Genomic DNA, 25,877 nt, shown 5'->3' on the forward strand with positions numbered 1-25,877 from the left:
AATTTAGAAGAGCTGAGGATGTAGCTTAGTGTGAAGATCCTGAGTTCAATTCCCAGTACCACACACACACACACACACACACACACACACGAGCCTGCTGCTCACGCTGCTCCAGCTGCCCATTCCACGGGCTTCCGCCCCCACGCCTGCTACCACCCCACACTCCCGAACTCCACACTCGCCTTGACAGACGGAAAACTCATTAGGAAGTCCAGCCAACTCCGAGTTCCCACATTTCTGGGAAGAAACCACAGTCAGGGGCGTTGGAAGCAGCACAAAATCACTCAGGTCTGCATCATTAAATAACAGAATGAGGATCTCTTCAGGGTGTCACCAAGTGATGTCCATCGGGGGCTGAAGACATGACCTTCGTGAGCGAGGGCTAAACCAAGACTCATCCTCAGCGACATCGGGTGCTATTCTATGGCACTTTTCTCTAGCTTATCTACAGCATTGCAGACAAAGGACTTCACAAGAATATAACTATTAGCTATTAAAAGCAACTTAAAAGCAAAGTATAATTATTCCTCAATAAAGTGGATGAAGAGGACAATTACAGGGCCTTAAAAGCTGTCTTGTAAGGAATAAATGGCTAGTCATACTTTTTCCAACTCAGCATATCTTATTTTTTGTGACAACACAATGTACCTGCCTGGTTTGGGGCACTTGTCTTGGATCCTTGATTACAGGGACAAGCCCACCCCTGGAAGAAGTAAGGGCCCCCATACCATCTCCCACAATCCTGCTCCCCCAGTGTCACCTCTCCAGGGTCGCTGAGTCTTCTTTTGGGTTTTCTTTTGCTTTGTATTTTAAGACCATTCCAGCCACTGTTTTCTCACTGAAGGGTGGCCTCTATCTGCTTTTCCATAAAGCAGAATCACTGAGTTCTTCTCAGATTCGCTTTGGGGCGATCTTAAGGTCATTTCCAACCAAAATGTTTATCATAAAATGTGCCTAGCTTTCCACAATGGGATGTGCCCCAGCCGTAAGGTCACCACCTCACCCAGCCCAGAGAGGACACGAACTCTGTAAGACACGAACTCTGTAAGCTCCGCAAACAAAGGCCAAGCCTGCTACTCTCCCCGGGAGCCCCGGGCTCAGACAACAGGCTGACCACAGTTTAATCAGCTTTCTCCTTTTTTGTCCTCAATCTGGTTTCTGTGCAGTCTTCAAACGCAGGTGTGCTTGTCTGCGGGCAAAGTGTTTCTGTTCATTATTTCAGAATATAAACAGCAGGGAAAACACATGCCTGTCTAGTCCCTAGAAATAATTCTGTGAATGCGGTGCATCAGGAGAAGGTGTGGCTGCCTGGGAACCATGTCTACAGGTGCAGTTGTCTCTCTGTCAGTGTCTACAGGGCACCGGTCCCAGGACCCATGGATGCCCAAGTCCCTCACATGACAGGACATCGTATTTGCAGGTAACCTCCCCGCATCCTCTAAATCATCTGTAGATCACTTATATTATCTAATACAACATAAATACTAGGCGAATGGTGGTCATAGTGGATCGCTTAGTGGATGATGAGGAGGAACGAGGTCTGCACTCTCCGAACAGACACAGTCATAGCTACACTTTTGATCCACAGCAAGCTGAATCCACAGATCCAAAGTCCACAGAAGCACCATCTATGAGAACCCTCTGCACATGAGGAGATCTTTAGGCAGCAGCACGGGGCTCACCACTTCCAAAGCCAGGCATAGCCCTGAGAGGTACCAGAGCCCACCAACTGGGGCTTAAGGATGGTGGCTGACAGACGTCTTCTGCTACACTGGGGTGGCTGTGTTATGGGAGGGGACCTCCTCCCTGGAGTGAGTAACTGATGAGGGTCTCTCTCGCCATCTCTCCCAGGACCTTGGTAAAGAAGGCCACCCTGGCCGCTGGAACTCAGACTTTTTACCCAATGACCAAGAGTTTTGATCCTGAAGTGATTCACACTCCCAAACTCCTTCTAGATAAACACAGGCCCTGGAATCCCCAAAGCAGTTAATACAGCAGCCACTCCTGCTATCACATATTTACTAAGATGTATGTCATTTTACATATTAAGTTTGGAATCCTACTCCCTGCCCGCCTAGTTTTTATACTCCTCGTGGTATAGACTGTAGAGTGCATGTCATTGCTTGTATTTTTCTTCTCATTTTCTGATATTGATAATAATCTCAATGCTTTGAGAAAACATAATTGAATACAACACTTTTGGTTTTGTCATTCTCACATAAGGGCTGAAGTGCTGCAGTCACGTTGTTGAGATATACCCTTGTACATGCAAGAAGACCCCATCCGTCTTCCCTCTCAGCTTTATCTTCTAACTGCCCCCTAAACCCCAATCTCTGCTGACACTGAGCAGGTCTGCATACAGTGCCCTAAACACCACTCTTGCTTTCCATCCAGGCTTCCTCTCCCCTTCCTAGCACGTTCCCTCTTGGACCACGCGTCTCTACTTTCTTCAAAGTCTCTCTTCCCCTTGGGCCTTTCCTGCTAGGCCCTAACTTCCTCTGACACACAGAGCCACACTACACTTCTGGCACCACATATGCACTGTCTGTGGCCACTCGCCCTCAGACACCAAGGTGAAACAAGAAATGGGCAACATGGATTTTTTTTTTTTTTTTTTTAGTCCACACTGACTACCTTCACATATGGCTCAAAGCTTCCACGCATCTTCTTACCCCCATGCAAGTTCTCTTGTGTTCCCAATTTCAGCGACAGCCCTTTCTACCATAGATGCACTTCCTATCAAGAAGAGAGACCTGTGGCACATGCCTGTGATCCCAGCCCTCCAGAGGCTGAGGCACAAGGGTTGTGACAAGTTTGAGGCCAGCCCGGATAACATGGTGAGACTCTATCTCAAAAAACAAAATATAGGCTTTAGTCTTAAATTGGCAAAATAGCAAATAAGCTCCCATTGTAATCTAAAAATATCCTAATCCATTAATATGCTAACTAAGGTTTATCTGGAATGTCTGGGAACCTTTCTGCAAAAACATCTTACTACAACCTAAAACACAAACATAAAATGTTAAGGTGCTTAGTTGGGCTATAGGCATTGATTTATAGGTATTATAAGGTTCTAATGGAGTCTACATTTCCAAAAACCATCCACAGACTTTTTTTTATTGATAAATCCTATACGGAATAGACTATATTTCATATTTACTATATCATTATATGACACAGGAAAGAACAGTAAGATATTGCATTTTTTCTAATTACATTAGATTCCTCTGTTCCTCTTCTTTATTGTGGTAATTATCCTATACACAATTCTATAATAAAGATGTTAATTACCTTAAAATAATACAACTGGATAGAGGAAAATGTAGTGATAGCATACAAACATTTGTAAAGTGAAGAGACTTTAAAGGTATTTGACCTCAAGTGTATGGTCCTGTCAACACAGCAAGATGACTATGGAACAGAATTCAGCATCTAAGGGTGGAACACAAACCAGCGAAGGAGCACAGGACTGGGCAGAATCTGACCTGAGACCACGGCGTTGGTACCTCCAGAACTAGGTAAGGAAATAGCCTCGCACCCACCCCTTGTGACAGCTCCGATAGGTCACGGACGTCTAGGTTTCTTCTCCGGAAATTTCCTTCCTAGATACAGTACAATTTTCCTAGCTGACCAATCACATCTTTAGAACTTGGCCCCAAATGCATCTTTCTTTTTTTTTTTTTTTTTTTTTTTTTTTTGCGGAACCGGGGATTGAACTCACAGCCTTGCGCTTGCCAGGGAAGCGCTTATTCCACTGAGCCATCTCCCCGGCCCAAAACAAAGAGACAGTCGGGACGGGGGCGCGAACCGGCGACCTCGCGCTCCGCGGCCCAGCGCCCAGACCGCCGCGCCAGGTCGCCGCCCTCCCAAATGCATCAGTAACATTTTGGAACAAAACTTTCATTTATGCAATACCAGAACATACAAAAGACTTCATGAAGCCAGGTAAGCATCTATTTTTTGTGGGGAAAGGGGAAGACAGCGAATTTCATATTAACTGATTTGAATCTGCCATTTGTGATCTATAAGCCATTAAAAACAAATTCTATAACTTCAGTTCTTATATCTTCTTAATGTGGACATTTACATAGAATGCTGCAGTGGGCTTGGTGGCTGTGTCTATCCTACTGTCAGCAGGCACAGGAGGAGGAAGTCCAGAAACTCTGTGATGGCAGCAAGCCCCACCCCAGCCCCAACACTGTCACCATCTGGCCGTAGGGGACGTAAGAAGGTGAGACTTCCCTTCATAGGTCTTCTTCCTTTATGGTTCCAAAAGCACAGTCACCTTCAGCTCTCTTAATCTTGCTTTTTCTTGATAGAAAACTAGAACACTGTTTTTGCTGGGAAGGAAACAGAAAGGTCAGAAGTGTAAATGAAAGGAAATGATTTCCATAATAACAATTACAAAAACTTCAAGGAGGCTAAACTAAAATTTAGAGGACAACAGAAAGGGAACACCTGTGTTCAGCGATGGTTATTTTGAATGCCTTTACCCCGTGAGTGCTTATTTGGGCAATAGGTGCCCATGTGAAAAAAACAAACAAACAAACCATGAGAGGTGGGGCTTCTGGCCAGGCAGACTGGCTCAATACTTTTTCTGTGAAAGATTTTTCTTGATAGAAAATCCCTGTGGCAGAAGAGCTACCAAACAAATTTATTTGTCAACCATAAGGACTGCTGGGATTCAGATGCTGGCTCCTCCGTGTGCCCTGGAGCAAATTCCATAACTTTTCTGTTTCTGTCCTTAGGCCATAAACCAAGGATGGAACAATAAAAACGGAGTGTTTATGAGGATGACATGAGACACACAGTCACCTGTCCCTGTTTAGGGGCTCTGCATCTACGCATGTGACCAAGCACTGATGGAAAATATATTTTAAAATTGCATCTGTTCTGCACAGGTAGACTTTTTCTGGTTATTTCTGAAACAGTTCAGGATGACAACTACCAACACAGCATGCACATTCTACCAGGTGATAAGACACAGGGATGATTTCAAGTACACAGAGAATCGCGCAGGTTGTATGGAGAAAGTCTGCCCCGGTTGACAGAATGGACTAGCGCACTCGGCTCACGGCATCGTCCGGAGCAGGCGGGGATTCTGACCTGGACAGCTACTGCTATGCCCAGCTCTGCTAAATGCGCTGGAACCTAGCGTGGGTGGCGCAGACCTGTTCTCACAGGCCAACCTGCTCAGGCGTGGGAAGGCTGCGGCTGAGATGTCACATGGTGCTGTGTGTCATGTCTGTTTGGGGGAACAGTAGCTTTCACCTGGCCCATGCATCCTGCTCATTTGGAGGCCTTGGTGAGCGTGGATTGCTGGGTCTGCCCTGTAGGTTTGGGGATCCTAGGCTTTAGGTCTACCAAGTTCTCTACTGATGCTGACCTGCCTAGTCAAGACCACACTATCTGTCCATCAACAGATGTATGGGTGAAGAAAATGTGTTTACATGTAGTGGAGCACTACTCTGCCACAAAGAGGGATAACTGGAGTCATTGGTAGAAAAACGATGCATTTTGAGACCCTAAGGTTAAGGGCAATAACTCAGACACGCAATGATTAAAGATGGGGCTGAGGAGACAGCTCAGCGGTCTAAGCGCTTGCTTAGCGAGCTCAAGGACAAGTGTTCCTGGTACCATGTGTCGCGCCAAACCGATATGGTGGCGCATGCCTGTAATCCTAGTGCTGGGAAGGTTGAGACAGGAGGATAACTACGATTCTGAGCTGCACAGCGAGACCCTGTACCAAATAAATAAAGATTTTTTAAATAAAAGTAATGCTTAAAGATCACATCGTTTCTCTTATATGAGAAACCCAAAATATAAACAAAGAGGAAAATAAAAGATGATAGGAAACAGGTCTTTTGCAGATGGGAAGGGTGGCAAGAGATGGAGAGGGAAGGGAAGGGAGGTGGGAGGGGAAGGCATTAAAACATCTGTGCGCATGCGCAAACTCCTCAGGCGCCGCCTAACCTCTGTGCGCGCAAACACACGCTAATTAAAAGCAATTAAAAAGCTCTCCAGGAGTCCCTGGCACGGTGAGGTTTTGTCTGCCTGGAAACACAGCCGGTAGCGGTGGAGTTTCCGCCTCTCACCTCTGCTCTAGCCAGCCAGAAACGGCACTGTTAGGAAACAGAGCTTTGCACCGATGCTATCTTGTTTTCCGATCTCGCTCACTCGAGCAAGCACCCTATACACGTACATATTTGTAAACGTGAGCCTCCATACCAGGGCACGCTGTCTACACACCAGACCTTGTGCGAGGCATGAGGTCAACAATGAAGCCAGTTCAAACGCTGCTGAGGTCGTCTTCATTTAGCTACACTAGAATTTGGATACAGAAAGGCAGAGTTGGGTAGCCGTGGGCACAGCCCCAGGCTCAGCCGGCCTACTTCCTTCCAGTGCTGATCACTGTTCAGCTTTGGGAGAGTGCCTTAACCTCTCTGTGCCCTACTTCCATCAGTGGATTTAGAGGGACGGAGAGGGCGAGAGAATTAATTCACGCACAAGTGCTTGCAACACTGCCTAGCAACAACGAGTGTTCAATCGTGTTACTTGGGTTTTTCCACATTTATTATCTGCACAGCAGAACTCAATGCTCAAAAGGGTATTTTATAAACTTCAACGTTGTTTTATAGAGTATACTGCAGTCAAAAACCCATAAAACTAAAATATATTAGATGTCTTAAAATGTTCCAACCAGAAAGAGGAGTTTAAAAAGTGTGTGAATGAAGAAGAAAATCACCCAAAGTTTTGTGTTCTTCTTGGAACCTTTTGACATAAAAATGCCTTGGTGTGGTAGTTCACACCTGTCCTTCCAGACTCCAGGAGGCTGAGGCAGGAGGATCACAAGTTCAAGCACAGCCTGGGCAACTCTGCAAGACCCTGTCTCAAAATTTTAAAAAATAATAATAAATAAAAGCAAAAAAGATGGAGACGTAGTTCAACAGAAAGGCCCTGGGTTCAATATGAGAGGAAGGAGGAAGAGGAGAAAGAAGACGAAGAAGGAGAGAAGGGGAGGGGAGAGGAGGGAGGAAAAGGGGAGAGGTGGGGAGGGGAAGAGCCAGGCCCTTATCCCAGCTGGATGTTACAACAAAACTACTGTACTTCTCTGCCAGTCTTAATTCGGCCCAGTCACAGAATTCTAGCTTATTCTTGGAAATCAAATTGGAAGACTTTGGTTCAGGGGCACAGGGGGGGCAGATTTATCTGAATCACAACACAATTACACATCAGTTACATAACTTTACTCACAGACCTTGCTTTGTCGAACGTGGTCTTTTTTACTTTTGCTTTTCTCCGGAACTTCAATCTCCTAAATAGATTAGTGAAATGTCGGTCAGCTCCACCCCGAGAAGCCAGCGCACAGGCCTGAACCAGCACATTTCCGCCCCCGCGGCCATCCTCCCTGGGCCCAAGCTGCACCGGCCGGGGCTCCTCTGCTGGGCCGTCAGCTGTGCACCCCCTCCGTGTGCCGGGGCCTCTATGTGACAGAATCAAGTCCCCGAAAATGAGGCGAAGCTTTGTGCTTAAGACTGGGTGTTGCCTGTGGATTTCATGATTGAACGCAACTTTACAAAGTTCTTCACACGAAATGAAATGCACAGCGCTGCTAAACCTCCAGATAATCCACAGAGCTCCAATCCATATGCTGAATCAAAGCCAAATGGTGCTCTGCCTCATCAAAAGCCACCATTAATCAAATGAAGAATCCAGCCTGACTACACCTCGCGTAGGCGAGGTAAGAGTAAGGCGAAGGGCTGTCTGTTTCTGGTAAATGAGCAGAGTTTTTAAAAAGCGCTGTTGAACTAGCATTTAATGCAGCTTCAAGCAGGATTAAAGCAAATCCGTAGGGGACACTGGGCCCCTAGAGGCTCAATGAGGGAGCTAGAGGGCGGGTTCTGCCACCTCCAGGCTTGCAGGGGTGAGAGGACTGGCTGGTACTGGGATCAGAGCAGCTGTGCCCCAGGGTTGTGTGACAGGAGCCACAGCGTTCAGTATGGGAGGTGAAATCGGAGTTCCAGCAAGGCCAGGGCTGGACAGACAGTGCCCAAGCACCCCACCTTCAGTCTCCCGCTCGGATGCCACTGGGTGACCCCAAGGAAAGCAAGGTCACAGCATACCAGGGTCAGTCAAGTGGGCACAGAGCAGGGTGAAGAGAGGCGCCTGGCACACCTAACTCAACCTGGCAGAGATGGAGGGACACAGCACTTGGACACTTCCTCCTGGAAAAGGCCCATTAAATAACTGTGCATTCTATTCAGTGCTCCAACAGGGCCTGGGACACATCGCATGAGGGCCATAAATATCTCTGTCCTAATTGCCTTTCTCCTCCTTGATTGACGCTGGGTCCCAGACCTGTAGCCGCCACATGGCAAATGCAGGCTTCATAAATGACAGAATGTAGGGGCAAATTATTAGGCTGCCTAGCAGTGCTTATTACTCATGAAACTGGACAGTGGGACATGTCATAATAAATGGAACAACTGACATGACACTGCAAATGAGTATTATCCTTTGAATATAGTTAACTTAAATTTACTGCAAAATAAATTGTGTTAAGGGGATATACAGTACTTAGGAATCCCACTTGGTTAGTATTTTGAATACAAACGGTGGGTCATATATTTGAAGCCTGTATTTCAACAGTGTAAAAAGTGTTGGTAGATGAGACGTTAAAGCTCCAATGCCACGTTTCACTATTATTTTTATTGCTTTACAATATTGCATTTTAGTTTATGACCTGGTGCAATGAAATGCAGAACTTGGGAGGAAATTCTGACAATTTTTCTTTCTGTTACTTTCCCTATGTCATAATAAATAAAGTACAACCAGTTTCCTTGACCTACTGTAGGAAGCCTAAGCACTGTATGCGGCAGGGGGATAAAATCAGGGAAAATGAAACTTCATTTCCTAGCACAGTTCTCCTGCACTTCCTGTTTTTGTTTTTAGAGTGACTTCTGGTAATGTGGTCACTTATTTCTGCACTGTCGCGTCCCCTTGTTGCGTCCCCCTAGCGTTGGAAGCCCATCCCACCGTGTACTTGGGCTGTTCTGTACCTGCTGTCACTGTCCGTGCCTGAGACATGAGCTTTCTCTTATTTTCTGTTCTATGAAACTAAACCTAAGCCTGACCAGTGAATTTGATTTTCAAGCAAAACAAGTATCTTTGATAATTTTGCTCTAGTTAAAAGCAGCATCTGGACATGGTGGTACATGCCTATAATCCCAGCACTTGGGAGACTGAGGCAGGAGAATCATTGTGAGTTTAAGACCAGCCTGGGATACAAAGTGAGCTCAAGGCCAGGCTGACCTGCACAGCCATACCCTGTCTCAAAAAGACTAATAATAATAATAATAATAATAATAATAATGCAAATATTAACAAAATATTTCAGCTTTTGTATAAGAATGTCGTTGTAAGAAAAATGTTACATCCCCTTCTCCTCTTGTGTGTGGTAAATACTGCCTTTAAGTATTTAACAAGAAATTGTATGTTGTGGTTGTGTACTTGCAGAATTCTTTACTGCATTTTGTTCACTCCAATTTTAGTGACTTCTTCATAAACAATTCAAATCTTATCTTTGAAAGAACTGTCTAAAGCTAACCAGGCCAATTAACTTTCAGTTAACACTAATTTTTTTCTTCCCTTCATTCTGTGGTAACAGGAAAACCCAGTACTATTTAATCTGCTTCTGAGGATCACCTACTTTACTTATGGGGTGCATTTGGTTACTGTTCTGCTCACGTTCTCCCCCTGACTCAGACTATTCAAGATTATCAAAATTTTGGACGCAGAATCTGCTTCTTAGAGATGTCTGGGTTCTGGGCCAAATAGACTTTCTGCAGGTGACTTCTTGGTTCAGAATATGTGTTTGACTTGAAGAAACTGAATGTCACAGTCTTATACAACTACATGAGGCCTGCCAGGTGTGGTGGAGGATGGCTATAAGCCCAGCACTCAGGAGGCTGAGGCAGGAGGATCACCACGAGTTCGAGGCCAGCCAGGGCCACACAGTGAATTCCAGCCCAGTTTGAGCTGAACTGTATAGGGAGAAACCGTCTCAAAATAAATAAATAAATATTAAAAATAAAAATAAAAAGGGTGGCTTTAGTCTCCTGTCCTTCGTGGAGAAGCCCAACACTCAGGGTGAGCTCAAATGGCTAGTTTACCTATGTGCTGTTTTTTGCTCTCCAGGATTCTGTCCTCCCTAGGTTTTTCTTTTTTCTTTTCTTTTTTTTTTTTTTTTTCAGTCTTTTTTTATTTATTTATTTGATACAGGGTCTCACTATCAGCTCAGACTTGTGATCCTCAGGTCTCAGCCTCCCACCACAACTGGGGTTTTGGGGTCGTCACAGCGACCCAATTTGATTCAGTACTGGGGATCAAATTCAGATCTTGGACTAGCCAGGCAGTCACTTAGATTGCTGAACTATCCTTAGCCCCTCCCTAGGTTTTCGTAGACGAAGTTCCAGACTGAAACACAGACAGACTACCTTTTCAACATGCTTTGAAAAACCCAATTTTCAAGAGGAAGAGTCTTAACTTTTCTTTCCAAAAACTCAAATGAGCAAAGAGATAGTTTGTGAAAATAAAGCTGGGTGACTATTTGGATAAAGCATTGCAAAAGTGTTGACTCATAACGCTGATTTTCGATTAGTCACAGTGGGGAATGGTAGCCTTCAATTCATCTGCCAATCTAGGGAATGCAGCATGATTCTTTTCCTTAAGAACTTCAAATAGATTATTACCTTCTCCATTTTATTGAGCTAACTCTTTAGCTATTCACTGTCCAAGTATTTCCTGTGTCAAGTGGCTTATGTTTTGCTGTCCACATTTGAGGGCACTTCTTTATTTAACAAGGCTACTTCAGTTAATTACCTTTCTCTTCTTCCTTTCATATATGTATAATAATCAAAGCCTAAGAGGGCTCACTCTGCCTAAGAGGTTGGATTTTACGACTCCTTTAAAAAAAAAAAAAAAAAAGAGCCTGCTTCATTTTCTACCCTTGAGAACATTTTGAATTGTTCAGTCACAAGGAGGTAGTGAATTTATTTTCCCTGGAAAGATATTTTGGCTCCAGAAGAAAGAGAATAAGTATAAAACACAATTATTCTCTTAGAAAAAAAAGCTGTAAAGTCAAGTAAAAATTAAGGTCAAGCCAAAGACATTATATTATCTATCCTGTTATAAAAAACTAAATTTAAATTAAAAAACGCTAGGGAAGTTACCAATTGTTTTCTGTTGTATTTTTTTAAAGATTAGTGTAATATTAATAATTAAGCTTAAAAATATGTAATCATTTTTTTAAAAATTTTGTGTGTGTGTGTGTGTGTGTGTGTGTGTGTGTATGCGCGCAGGGTCTCACTATGCAGCTCGAACTTGTAGTGACCCTCCTGTTTTCAGCTCCTCAGTGCTGGGATTACAGGCCTGCGCCACTACGCCCAGACTCGGTCACCAGCTCAGTGCGCCAGGGTAGGGCTGGTGCAGCATGTGGTGCCAGGGATCTAACCCCAGCCCCTGTGCTTGCCTAAGCAGGCGCTTAGTCCGCTGAGCTATCTCACCGGCCCTGTAATCATTTTTAAAAATCAAATTGTACTGCCTTATCTGGGACAGGCTTATATCATGCTGAGGTCAAGGCTGTCAGGAAAGACTGAAATCTCAGCAATGTTTGGCTTTACAGCTTGGCTTCCAGCTTTTTCAGTGAAGGTCTCACTTAGTAACTGGGCCTCCAGTGAATACATATAGGGAGAAAAACAAAGTTAGCTTGGCATTGAGAAAAACAAACAAACACACTAGCGCATTTCCTCTACTCTCTGGCTTCTCCCATCTGCTGAAGGCATTACCATTTGGTACTCCAGAAGTATCAGGAGGCTATAGATTCCTTCTAGAGCACACCAGACCTTATTTAAGAGCATCTCCACTGTGCTAAAGAGCCTGACTTTGTCAGGAAGATTTTGGGCTAAATCTAAAAGCGTCCATTTAGGATGAAGCTGAAATAACAGTGTGAGTAGAATGTTACAGAGTTCTCAGTAATCCAAAGATGACCTTTCCCTCGAAAAACGGCTTGAATTCTAAAGACAGACTTGCTGCGGGCTACCATCCTGACCACCGTGCGCCAGAGGCCCGAGGAGCTCATTCGGCGTGGGGCAGAGTCTTCCCTGAGGATCAGAACAGCCGGCCCAGGATCCTGCGGGGCACTTTGGTCTCTGAGTGCAGCTCACTGTGGGGACCTAAAGGGGCCGCGCGCGCCGATACAAGCACTTACCATCTCTGAGCTCTCAGCAGCTAGTTTTGCCATCTTCTCAGAGATCATCTTTTTCAAGCAACTACTCAGCAAAAATGCCTAGGAAATCCAGAAACACAAGAACACTGTAGGGCCAGGGAGATAGCTCAGTGGACTAAGCGCCTGCTTTGGCAAGCGCAGGGACCAGGGTTTGATTTCCAGTCCCGCATGCTGCACCGGCCCCAATCCCGGGGGACACTGAGCCGGTGACCAAGAATGGGCATGGTGGTGCACGCCTGGAACGCCAGTGTTAGGGAGGCTGGAAACAGGAGGATCACCACGAGTCTGAGCTACATAGTGAGACCCTGTATGAAATACATAAATTAAAAAATATAATAAAATAAAATAAAACACTGTGTAATCAAGAGGTTTTCTTCCTCTTCCTTCCCTCCTCATGCCACAGAGGAGACTAGGAATGGTTTAAAATATAAGAGCAAGTCAGGTGTGGTGGCACATGCCTGTAATCCCAGCACTCAGGAGGCTGAGGCAGGAGGATTGTCACAAGTTTAACGCCAACTTTGGCTACATAGATTCAGGTTCAGTCTGACATCTGTTTTTTTCTTTCTTTCTTTCTTTCTTTCTTTCTTTCTTTCTTTCTTTTTCTTTCTTTTTTTTTTTTTTGGTGGAACTAGGGATTGAACTCAGGCCCTTGCATTTGCCAGGGAAGCACTTATTCCACCGAGCCATCTCACCAGCCCCCTCAGGTTCAGCCTGAACTATACAGCAACACCCTGTTTCAAAAATTAAAAACACATACACACTTACAAAACAATAGCATGCTGATAAGGATTTAGAGTTCTTCTTTAACTTCTAGAAATTTGCATAAAATTCAATTAGTCTGTAAACATAAATTTTCTCAGTTGCATGTATATATTTACAATAAAATTTAAAGACAGACAAAAATGGCCAGAAACTCATTACAAATCTTTTTCTCTTTAAAACGTCCCACTTGTACACCATGTTTATTAGTGTATAAGCAGATCATGTTTTATGAGCAATAAATAACATTAACTCCTTATTATAATCAAATAAACTGATGCTGATGAATTTGTAATTATATACACAATTATCAAAGGAGTTATTATAAATATTATAAATAGGAACCTGTCTGAGAGAATATATGAACATCTTATTGCGTTTACTGAAACTTTAGAAATTAGTGGTTTTCTTCATTTCTTATTTTTCCAATCCATTTAATCAATCATCAGCAAGATGGAGAAGTTGCCTCCAGCATCATCAGGGGCTTAATCATCATTGCTAGTGCCAAGACCCTCCGCCTGGCACACCTTGCTCCATAAGATGGGGCTCCCTGTCGCAGGCTCTACACAATGTGTGACAAATGTAAGCTGCCCTGAGATTTTCCCCTTTGCTCTTCTCCTTTTGATCCTTTATCTTTCTTGTCCTTCCCGTCTTGCTTAGCTATTTTCTCTTTCGATCTTACTGAGGTTGGAGCCAACCACAGCAGGGGTGCCAAGACCTTAGTCTAGAAGGGTGTTCAGTCACTACTGAGGAGCTGGTGGGAGGAGGAGCGGGCAAGAGTGAGAAACAAAGGCCAGGGCAATGGCCAAAGTGGCAAGTCCTCAGAATGTGGCACGGAGCAGAATTAGAGGGTGAATGGTTGACGTGAAGGAACATCTCACCATCTGATGGAATGAAATTTACTTAAAAAGAAAGGAGGGGAGATAGCAAAAACAGGGTTACCAAACCAAGCAAAGAGGACATACATGATATGTGTACCCACAGTTTGACTTCCTAGCATTGGTAAGAATATATATCTGCACATATATGTAACCTACACAAAACCAGAGTGTTACATGGTTAACCAATGAACCCAAGCTGGTGCAGCTAGAAAAGGATGCTTAATCATATGCACCTCAAAATGCAGACTGACTCCCTTTTCTTCTGCTTTGTATGCAGACAAACAGACAAATCACTATGCTACAGACAAGGTCAGATTTACTAAATATAAGCTGAAGTTTTGTTTTAAAAAACATAGGAGGAGGGACCAGGGATATAGCTCAGTGGCACAGTTCCTGCCTGGCAAGTATGAGGTCCTGAATCTGATTCCTGGTACTCAAAAGAAAGAAAGAAAGAAAGAAAGAAAGAAAGAAAGAAAGAAAGAAAGAAAGAAAGAAAGAAAGAAAGAAAGAAAGACAAGAAAAGAAAAAAAAGATAGATTTCAGCCCAAACCTTCACCTGTATTTGCAAGCCATACAAGTCACATTTCTGCCTTAAGTGGACATCAATAAAACATTCCAAAGGAAATAAGATCTTGCTAGGAATTATTTAAAATAATGTTTACTGTGCCCCTCTCTGCCATGGTTTAAACTCCTTTGCTACTGTTTAGATTTAAAAATCGTAATACAATTTAGTTGCATTTAGCACTCTGAAGAGGGAGTAAAAAAGCAGTTAAAGTTACCCTAGGTGAGTCCTAGCAGCACACATCTGTAATCCCAGCACTCTGGAAGCTGAAGCAGGACAATCACCATGCGTGTGAGGCCAGCCTGGGTTACATAGTGAGTTCAAGACCAGCCTGAACTACATAATAAAACCTTGTCTCAAACCCTCAGTCCCCCAAAAAAGTGGACCTAAAGACCTGTTTCTTTAACTGAAGATTATAGTTTAGTATTTCATGTTTTTCAGAAGACTTTGATGTCACGACCTCTACTCTTTTAGAATTATAGTTAAAAGAGGGCTTTGGTTAGTCAAAACTAGAATGTTCCACAGAAGTTAGTAGGACTTAGGTTGAATATAATGAAATTCTAACTCTGTTTTAGAACATCTGTGGTTCTGATTCCACTTTGAAGTAGGTTAAATTCAGTAAAAGACTTTAAGTTTTAAAAATTAATTATTTTAGGATTTCTATTTTAGATATAAGTCCCTGATAAATATGAATAGGTAGCTATCCAAAAGCCATTGTTTTCTTCTTTCCTAAAAGACCTTGGTTTTGTTTGGGATAAGAAATGATTGCTGCAGACAGTGATTCATGCTGCTACAAGTCAATTATGTATCTTGTTCCTCTTTGCTAGACACTTGATTCCCAGAATCCCTTGCAGCTAGGGTGGATGGATGGTCAGTTTTGACCAGTGACACAAATGAAAGTTTGCTTGGAGGTTTCTGAGGTAAAGCATTTGCTTTCTAAATGTGAAAGATAGCTTTTTATCTGTTGGAAAAGGCCAACAGAATAAGGGTGCCAATCACCCTCTTATAGTATTATTTGAAAAAAAACCTCTGTATTGTCTAAACCAAAGGTTAGCAACAAATCTAGCACAATATTTTTGTAGACAAAAGTTTTCTTAGAAAAAAAGGCCTATTTGTTTATGTACTATCTATAACTGCTTTCAACAGAACTCAGCAGTTGCAACAGAGACCAAATGGACCTCAAACCCTAAAATATTCATCATCTAGACCTTTAAGAAAGAATTCTTCTGACCCTCATTATAAGCCAATTATTCAGTCTCCATTACTTGATAACTATTATGGTTAGGATCTTAAATGTCCCCAAAAGTACACATGTTGAAGGTGCTGTCATTGGGACATGGTGAAAACTTTAGAAGTTAGGGCCTAGCTGGAGGAGGTTAGTCACTCAGTAGGGTGTGCCCTTGAAGGATACATTGGCACTTTAGCCCTTTCCTCTCTTTTCATTGTTTCCTAGCTGCTAAGGTTCCACAAGCTTGCTCTATCACACACTACCTGCCATGATGTATGGCCTCACACAGGCCCAAGTAGTGCACCAAGAAACCAGGGACTGAAACTCTGAAACCATGAACCAAAATGAACCTTTCTTCTTTTTAGTTGGTTATCAAAGATATTTTGTCACAGTGACAAAAAACTAGCATAGTAACTAAATTCATTTGTAAATGATGTGAAAGTCTTGGTGGCTTTTATATCAGATAGTTATTTCTTGGTGAAATAATGAAAGCAAAGTTAGAGGAAGAGAAGGAGGAAGAAGAGGAAGAGGAAGAGGAAGAGGAAGAAGAAGAAGAAGAAGAAGAAGAAGAAGAAGAAGAAGAAGAAGAAGAAGAAGAAGAAGAAGAAGAAGAAGAAGAAGAAAAGAGAAGAGAAGAGAAGAGAAGAGAAGAGAAGAGAAGAGAAGAGAAGAGAAGAGAAGAGAAGAGAAAAAGAAAAGCTATTGCCTACTAGTGCCCCACTCTGGCTGGTTTTAAGGCGATGTGCCTGGCCCACCCAAGCCAGCAAGGCAGCATTTCATGCTCTGTCCTGAGCACTCACCTGCTTGGTATAAATGACAAACCACTGCGAGCAACTATCTTCACTGTATTGAAATCTGAGTTCTAAATTCTGGTTGAGAGTTTGCTGGGGTCCATCCATATCCAGCAGGGTCCCCTACAGAGGAAAATATATTATCTGACAGTCAGAAGTTGAAGTGCCACCGAATATCAAAATGAGTGAGACCATCCCTCCCCGAGAAGCTACGGGTCTACTGAGGGGCCATGGAAGTGAAGTACCCCAGTGTGTAGCTATGGTGTTACAAACACAAATGTGGGGGCCAGGGAGATGGCTCAGTGGAATAAGCACTTCCCTGGCAAGTGGCAAGGGCTGATTATCCCAGCTGGTTCTTGAAGGAGAGGCCTCAGAAAGTTGGGAACCAAAGGAATGTAGGGTGTCTAGGAGATAAAAACTCCATCTGGACCTGCTTCTAGGTCTCTCAACTCTGGAATCAAATGAGGGGCCCAGAAAGCATTTGTCTCATTGGCCTCACTGTGGAGTTTCCAGGATGTAGCCCAAGAAGAGGGAAACCAGACAGAGCCCAGAGCTTTTGCTAAGTTGAGGAGAAGGTGATAAAAGTAGATGTTGTTGAGGTCAAACTGTGTAGAGCAGAATACCACAAACTCCAGAACTCTTCTCAAATCTTCAGCTGAATAATGATCCGGGTATGTGTGGAGTAAAACTCCTTGAAGCCAGGAAAAGACCTACCAAAAAGCAGGGTGCTGACCAGTTTCAGAAGATTTCAAGTAAGGTGGGAAGAGCTTGTGTTTCCATCAGCCAGAATAGAGAAGCCACCCTGGGCCAGAGAGGTAGGGTAGAGTCAGCAGAAAGGTAGCTGATGAGGAATGGGCTAAATCAGCTTCAGGCTTGTGATTGCTCTGGACCTCATTTAAGAAAGCTTAAAAGCAGACTTCAAACAAACAATTAGATAAATAAGTGCAATTCCACGTGACTTAACTGCATGGTAGAACAGTCTAATCACCTTTAAAGAGCACAATACAATGCAGCATTCAACAATGTGAAATTCACAATGTTCAGGTACCAAAAAACACTACCTGGGATATAAGGGAGAAAGAAATATGATCTGTAAGCAAGAGAACAATCAATCAACAGAAACAGACTTGGAAGTAATAGAGATGAAGGGATTAGTCGGCAAATACATTAAAAGTTACAGTCATGCATCATTTCGTGATGGAAATGTTCAGAGAAATTCACTGTTAAGCAATTCTGTCACTCTGTGGCCATCATAGAGTATACTTACGCAAATCTGGATGCTATGTCACTTGAAATAGCATTTCTGGGTGGCACATACATTGCTGGGGATATAATCCAAGGCCTTGTACATGCTAAGCACATGCTCCACTGCTGAGCTGCAACCCTGGACCCTGGGCCAACTCCATATGGCCTCTCGATATAAGCAAGAGACATGGGTAAACATGAGTATGAGGCTGTACTTGTGTCACACAGAGGGCTACTTTATAGTGACATTTGTTTCAGAATCTAGAAGTACACTCTGATGATGGAAATCACAGTAAAATAAGTACATAGCCAGTAACATAGCTTTTAATTGTAAGTTTCATGTATCTAACTGTATCTGACTGGCAGGACAGTAGGGTTATTTGTACCAGCATCACCACGAACATGTAGTACATGGTGCTGTGATGCTCTAATAACTATATTACCAGGCAACAGGAGTTTTCCAGCTCTGCTCTGCAATATTCCTATCAGACCTCCACTGTGTACACAGCATTACTATCCAGTGTGCATGAAGACATGGGCTACAGTGTGTGGACCTTGAGAACTTAGACATGAATTTGGTCAGCCAAGGTAGCACATACCTGCAATCCCAGCACTCAGGAAGCAGAGGCTGGATGGCTGCTCTGAATTCAAGGCCAGTTTGGACTACAAAGTGAGTTTAAGACCAGCTTAAACTATGTAGACAGGACCTGTGTCAATTAAGCAAGCAAGCAAAATTTAAAGGAAAAAATAAGCAAAAGGAGGGAAATGAAAGATATAAAAAAGACCCAAATGGTGTTTTTAGAGACAAAAAATACAAGATTAGATGCAAAAATGCACTGGATAGGATAGATAGTATATTAAGACAATACAGATGAAAAGATCACCCAAGATGAAGTTTATAGAGAAAAAAATAGAAATACAGAAAACCATAATGAGATTCTACTCCATATCCATGAGATTGTCTGTAATTTTAAAACTCAGACAAAACAAGTACAGGCGAGGACATGGAGAAACTGGAACTCTCAAAGTCTCCTGGGGAACCCAAATCATACAGCCAATCTGGAAAACAGGCTGATGGTTTCTTTTTTTCTTTTTTGGTGGTACCAGGAATCAAACTCAGGACCTTGCGCTGGCCAGCCAGGTGCTTACACCACTGAGCTATATCCCCGGCCCCAGGCTGATGGTTTCTTTAAAAGATAAACACAGAATTATCATTTGACCCAGGAATTCCACTTCTAGGAATGGACCCAGGATCAATTAAACTATTGACTACCCAAAGCATTTGTACAAATGTTCCTTGCAGTATAGTTCATTAGAGCACAAGGTAGAAACAACCCAAATGTCCATTAAGGGATGGATGGATAAATAAAATGGTATATCCAGATAATGGGTTATTATTTGACTATTAAAAGCAATAAAAATGGCCTGCCAAATAGCTCAGTGATTTAAAGCTCTTGCAAGCAGGCACAGGAGCCAGGGGTTCCATCCCCAGGCCTGCCATGCCGGCCCCACCCCAGGGCATGCTGAGACAGCAATTGAGACTGGGCGTGGTGGCGCGCGCCTGTAATCCCAGCTCTTGGGAGGCTGTAAATAGGTGGATCACCATGAGTCCGATCTAGTAGTGAGACCCTGAACACCCTGTTGACCCTTTTCTAAAATGCAAATAAATAAATGCAATAAAGTACTGATACCTATACAACAAAAATGAACCTCAGATACATCACACTAGGGGAGAGCTAGTCGCAGAGAACTGAGACTAGGATTCCAGTACTATGAAAGTCTCAGAATAGGCAAATATAATCTATAGAGATAGATAGATTAGTTGTTCCTCAGCGGTTAGAGATAGGCTGCAACAGCTGAAGAACATGTGCTTCTTTGTGGGGGATGGACATGCTTCAAAAGTAGCTGTGGTGATGGCTACTTAACTGTGTGAGTATATTAAATCCCATTCAACTGCACACTTCATGTGACCAACTTGTATAGTATACTAAATTATACCTCAATACAACTGTTACAATGAAAGAAAAAAAATGTTACGTGGTAATGGTGAAAGAAAAGACAGATCAGCAGAGCAGAACAGAACTGGCACAAACATGCCCAACTAATTGTGGTGGGTGAAAGGGATTGAACTCAGGGCCTTAGCACATGCTAAGCACACAGACCGCCACTGAGTCATATCCCTCGCATCTTGACAAAGGCACAAAAGCAGTTCAATAAGGAAAGAAATCCTTTTCAACAGATGGTGCTAGAGCAAACTAGGAACTTGTCTCAGTTTCTTATCTTATACAAAAACTAATTCAAAACTTAGATGTAGAATACATTACCACACAAAACTTAGGAAAAGAAACAGAAGAACCCTTTTTCATGGTTTAGGGTTTGGCAAAAAGTTCTTGGACTAAACAGTGGAAGCATAACCCATAAAAGAAAAAAATGATGAACTATATTTTACCAAAGTTTAAAACTTTTACTCTGCAACACACTTTTTCAAGAGGATGGAAAACTACAGAGAGAAAAATATTTGCAAAACAAATGTCCAACAGAGGACTAGAGGCTAGAATGCAGAAAGAATCCTCAACACTCAATAGTTAAAAGAAAACAGACAAAAGAAATGAACAGATATTTCACTGAAGAAGATAGACAGATGACAAATAAGCACATGAAAACATCTTCAACAAAGTTAGCCATTAGGAAAATACAAATCAAATGAGATACCATCAATCATCTTCCAGAACGAACGAAACTGAAAAAATAGAGATGACACCAAATGCTAGAGAGGGCACAAAGAAACTGGACCGCTCACATATTGCTAGTGAGGGTGTAAAATGATATGACTGCTCTCAAAAACTGTTTGGCAGTTTCTTAAAAAGCTAAACATACAATTACCATATGACCCAGCAATTGTACTTCTGGGCATTTATCCCAGAGAACTTAAGATTTATGCTCAGACAAAAGCCAGTAGATGAATATTTATGGCAGTTATCATCACAACAGCCAAAAACTGCAAATAACTAGATGTCCTTCAATAGATGAATAGTTAAATAAAGTTTATTACACCCATAACACAGACTACTGCCTAGCAATAAAAAGCAAGAAATTATTGATCTACACAACCTGGATTCATTTCCAAAGAACTGCTATGAAAAAGAAAGCCAATCCCCAAAGCAACTGATATGTACAACCTACTCTACTCCACAAGAGAAGACTTTCTTTTTAAGTGCTCATGGAATATTACCAAGATAGATCAAGTTTTTGACTGCAAAACAAGTTTCCATAAGTTTAAAATACATTGAAACTTTACAGTGTATTTTCTTTGACTCTAAAGTGGAAAATGGGACTGGGGCAAAGAGAAATTATAAGAGGCTGTTTAACTCATGCATGCAGAGAATGTGGAGATGAAGCTGTGAGGGTGGAAAGGAAAATGCTGAAGATAACAAGGTTATCTGGATAGGTCTCCATCAGCATTTAAATGTGTAGGATGAGAGAGAAAGAAAGGTTGGAGATGATTTCTGCATTTCTCAATTGGAGACCAGGACAATTGAGAAATAGAAGTCCTATTTGTTTTTTGTTTGTTTGTTTATTTTTTTTTTGTTTTGTTTTCTATTTTAGTAAGGGTCTATAGGGTCTCACTAAGTAGATCAGACTTGTAGTGATCCTGCTGTTTGCTGGGATTATAAGCATGAGCCACCACGCCCAGTCTCAATCTTGGGCTCAGTGCACCCTGGGGGCAGGCAGGGATCGAACCTCCGACCCCTGAGTCTGCCTAAGCAGGTGCTTTAATCTGCTGACCTTTTTGGCTGGCCCTAGAAGTCTTATTTGGCAAGATAGAAAACACAAGATAGAGGAATGAGGTGGGACAGGCACAGGAATTTGCCATGATGGGGGTCCTCTGGGGAAGGTGGCTAGAGTCAGCAGGACACCGAGGCTCTGAGAAGAGCACAGGTGAACATGCAGGGAAAAGATGCTAGCCAGGAGCCCCAGGATACACCAGCACTGCCGGAAGGCTCCGAGGCGGAAGTGGCCAGCTAAGAAGGGGAGGCAGGAGAGGGAGCTTGGCAATGGAAGAAAGGTGGACAGTTTCAAAAGCTAGCAGAAATCCAAGTCCTCGGCCAGCTAATTATTCCCTGTGGGGTCTAGATAACCCCAGTTAACCACTGTCAGAATTAGTCAGGAAACCTCGGTTGATGAACTTTATTCTTTTCACAATTCTAGTTGCAAACTGAGTTGGACAAATTCAGTGGTTGGTTTCCAGGTTGGCCTAATGGGGAAATGTGATTCCCTTCCTTTCCTCTTCAGTTTGCGATCAGAATCATGGAGGGCAGTGAGTTCGTGAACCAAGGTAGCACTGTAATAGATGTGGCCGGGCTCAGCACAGCACCGAGCAGAAAGCACAGATTCACTAAATCTGATCATAGAGGTTTATCTCGCAAGAAGAGGGCAGCATAAACACAATGCCAAGGCTCCCTCCACAGGGCTCTGCGGGCAGCATCCAGGCTCTCGGTAGCACGGGGCACATGGCAAGCGCTCACTCCCTCAGTGCAATTCTTACCACCCCCTATTATTTCTCTGGCTGCCCTTCAAGCAGTAGAGAAGCCTATTGCTGGAGAGAGGAAGACTGGTCTCTCTGTTATCCTGGATGGGGTAACTGTACCCACTACTAACAGCATTTATCATCAGATGATGTTGAATGTGGTTTAGTTGCCTCTCCATTCAGGTACTAATTTAAACATCAAACCTGTCTCCCTAGTGCCAACTCTGTCCATCAAGAGCAGCAAGATCTTAAACCATGGGCAAAGCCAGGTGCCAAGATACTCACAAGGAAAGTGACCTGCCAGCACTTCACCCTGCTCAGCTGGAAGGTGACATCCCGGGTCTGGTGGTCCGGCAGGGTGACACTGCAGTTGATCTCGTCATTGCCGATGGAGAGCACGGCCCTGCAGCCTGGCTCTGGGTGGTCACAGAGGCAGGGATCCAGCCGCACGTACCCGTAGTGCTGCACCTCCTGGCACAATTGCAGAAACTGCTCCAAGAAGGAAGCGAAAGACCACTTGAGGCCAAAGGAAACCTCCAGCAAGAAACCACTGCTCCAGGAGGACGGGGGGTTCACTCACAGGGACATCCCCTTTCCTGCTGGGCCACACAAATGAGAACGATGCCCGATGGACTGACATAAGCCCAGGGCAGCTGCAGGGTAGCGACCATCCTGCCTACTGCATCATCGGTCCCGTTCCTGCTCCTCTTTGGTGCTTGGCACATGGGCAAAGGAAAATAACCACAGGGAACAAACAAGACTGAGGCTGAGTAAGACAAATGAGTAGAAATGATTTTATCTTAGCAATATAAACCAAAAGGCTATCTTTAGAGTGCCATCTTAAAAAAACAAACAACTCAGCTAGGCTCGATGTAGAAGGAAAAGTAGTTTATTTTTTCTTTTTTTTTTTTTTTTTTTTTTTTTTTTTTTTTTTTTTTTTTTTTTGTATGATGGTGGTATTAGTTGTCAGAGAAGAAATTTTTTTTTTCTTTCAGTAGTGGGGATTGAACTCAGGACCTTGCACTTGCCAGGCAAGCGTTTATTCTACTGAGCTATCTCCCCAGGTCCAGAGAAGAGATTTTGGAAATGCAGTGAAATGGGGGTGAGTAGGCTGCTTCCTAAAGACCATCCCAGATCATCTTAGATGAAAAGGGAACTTCTTTGTGTCACTTTGAAATGTGGCCTTTCCCTCTGCTTCTGAAGCAATTTCAGAACAGAGAGTATTTGCCATCCCTGCATGTTGCCTTGCTAACATCTGATCAGGACTCTCATTTTTAAACTAAGTCTTACCACTAATGATTGCCTTGGATAAGCTGATGGGGGTTTGGTGACTGTCTGTCCTCGCAAACTCTGCCATGTTTGGCTTCATGGCAGGTGAGATGTGTGTGGAGACAGCAGAGCTGTCACTGTAGCACACGGTGAAATCAGAAAAGCCACATGGCCCAGTGACAGCCTTGTTCTTCCCTGACCCTGTCAGGAAGGCAGGTAACTTATGTCTCCCTCTCAAGGACCATGTCAAGTTCTCTTTGATAAAGTGAAATATAAATGCACCAACACAAAAACAGTGGGGGACAGCAAACTTCTGATCACTGCCACAAGTGTGCGCAGCTATGGTCCTCGTGCCGTGTGCACAGGCTCACCGTGGTAGTCGCCACTTCAGCTGGGCAGAAGTTCAAGCTGCCTGGCCTCCAGCTGGGTCAGTGACAACACCACACACTTCTGGGTGGGAGCATTTGGTACAGGCCTGAGTCTTCTTATCACCTAAGATAGAGCAGTTTCATGCCCTACTATGATCATTTTTAATTTATTATATAGTATAAGTCTATCATTGTTTATGATTTATTACCACCTTTTCAAAAATTGCAAAAATCTCTTGGCTACAATGAGTTAAAAAATAACTAGATTAAAACAAAGGTATATTTTTCAAGAAAATTTGCAATGAATAACTGACTCAAGCTGCTTATTGACATTTGTCATCTATAAGGCAGCATGGCATTATTACTAGCTAAAAACCAGAGACAGAAATCTCAAGTATTATCAACTTGAAATTCAGTTCTTTTAAGATTGTACTTGAGGGCTGGTGAGATGGCTCAGTGGTCTAAAGCACCTACTTAGAACAAGCTTAGCAATGCACAGGGACCGCGGTTCAATCCCCAGCACCACATGCCAGCCCGCCCCGCCCCCTGGTGGGTTGAGCTGGCCACACACACACATACACAAAAATAAATAATTAATTTTTTAAAAAAAGATTGCATTTGAGAAAGACAATTAAACACACACAGCTATAGAAAGGATTTTTATATATTTTCATTTAGAGCAGAGGTTGGCAAACTGTCCTATCAAAAACTATATATTTTCAGCTGACGGGGGCAAAGGTTTCTATAGCTACTGCTCACCTCCAGCACTCCAAGGCAAAGCAGCCTTAGACAACTTAAAAAGAGGAATGACTATGTGTCAATAAAACTTTATCTACAAAAACAAAAGCCGTTTATTGTTGGCTATCTCTTATACAGGTCAAATGACTCCTCTTGGAGTTATTTTCACTTATTTTCAACTATTACTGTACAAGTACGTAAAGTAAAGTAATAATTGCTTATATATTTGCTCGACCAGCACAACTGCATAAACAAATAATTTGGGGAATCACTAAAATATAAATATAAAGACATCTAAAAAATCTGGATGTTTTTTAGATAAAACAAGTTCACTTAAATAATGATTCCATTTTAAAAGCATGATTTACATATTAAAAGTAGTTTTCATTTTATTTATTTATTTTTTATTTTAGGGAAGGGTCTACAGGGTGTTCGGGGTCTCACTACTAGATCAGACTCATAGTGATCCACCTGTTTACAGCCTCCCAAGAGCTGGGATTACAGGCATGCGCCACCACGCCCAATCTCAATGGCTGTCTCAGCAGCCCTGGGGGTGGGGCTTGCACGGCAGGCCTGCGGATCAAACCCCGGGCCGCTGAGCCTGCTTGTAGGTGCTTTAATAAAGTAGTTTTTAGAAGACCATACCACATATCATATGGTAAATTCAGAGACCATATTTATCATAGAAGATAAATTTTATACTGTGCAAAAAATATACATATTTTGGCAAAGCCAAGCAGCATAGTAAAACCAGTGTTCAAAACCAATCAAAGTAGAAGCTATATTTTTTCAAAATTTATAAACACAGAGAAACTAAACTTCAAACTGTTTGTGACAAAGCTGAGGTGGAATCCCAAGGTTTGGGGCAGTACTAAATTGCGGCAGGGTGTGCCTTTCCCTTTCCTTTCTTCCTTTCCTTTTCCTGTCCAATAAAAATCTCCAAGTGTCTGGGCCTTTGAAGAATGACTCTCTAATCAACCTAAGTCTAAATGAGTCCTCTAAATTTTTGTCACATTTTGTTCAAAATCAATGCTGCAATTGCAAATGTGGTGAATGAAAAAAAGCAGCACAAGGGACATGGACCGTTCCTTCTGCTCAAGCTGTCTTGCCGCCAGCCTCATGTATGTTGCATGCGGGTGTGAGGTGGATGCATTGGTACCTTATAAAAGCTTTAAAACAGACATTTAGAAATAGCTCCTTAGGAAAACAGAGCATGTACTCA

At 43.0% G+C, this 25,877-nt stretch overlaps 1 protein-coding gene across 2 annotated transcripts in view; it reads right to left on the reverse strand.

Moving 5' to 3' along the window:
- Window positions 1–3,977: 3,977 nt before the first annotated feature.
- Snx31 (sorting nexin 31) overlaps window positions 3,978–25,877 on the reverse strand; it is a 57,690-nt gene continuing 35,790 nt past the window's right edge. The window contains exons 10-14 of one of the 2 annotated variants that reach the window (XM_004640071.2): window positions 22,566–22,769; window positions 16,517–16,630; window positions 12,269–12,346; window positions 7,259–7,315; window positions 3,978–4,340 (exon numbers count right to left, since the gene is read on the reverse strand). In XM_004640071.2, coding sequence (XP_004640128.1) covers window positions 4,245–4,340; window positions 7,259–7,315; window positions 12,269–12,346; window positions 16,517–16,630; window positions 22,566–22,769 — 549 coding nt within the window. In that variant the 3' untranslated portion in view covers window positions 3,978–4,244. The remainder of the gene's footprint in view (window positions 4,341–7,258; window positions 7,316–12,268; window positions 12,347–16,516; window positions 16,631–22,565; window positions 22,770–25,877) is intronic. The other variant, XM_023699937.1, reaches the window with a different exon arrangement.

This window comes from Octodon degus, unplaced genomic scaffold (genome assembly GCF_000260255.1).
Source record: "Octodon degus isolate 3935 unplaced genomic scaffold, OctDeg1.0 scaffold00118, whole genome shotgun sequence".
Lineage (NCBI taxonomy): Eukaryota > Metazoa > Chordata > Mammalia > Rodentia > Octodontidae > Octodon > Octodon degus.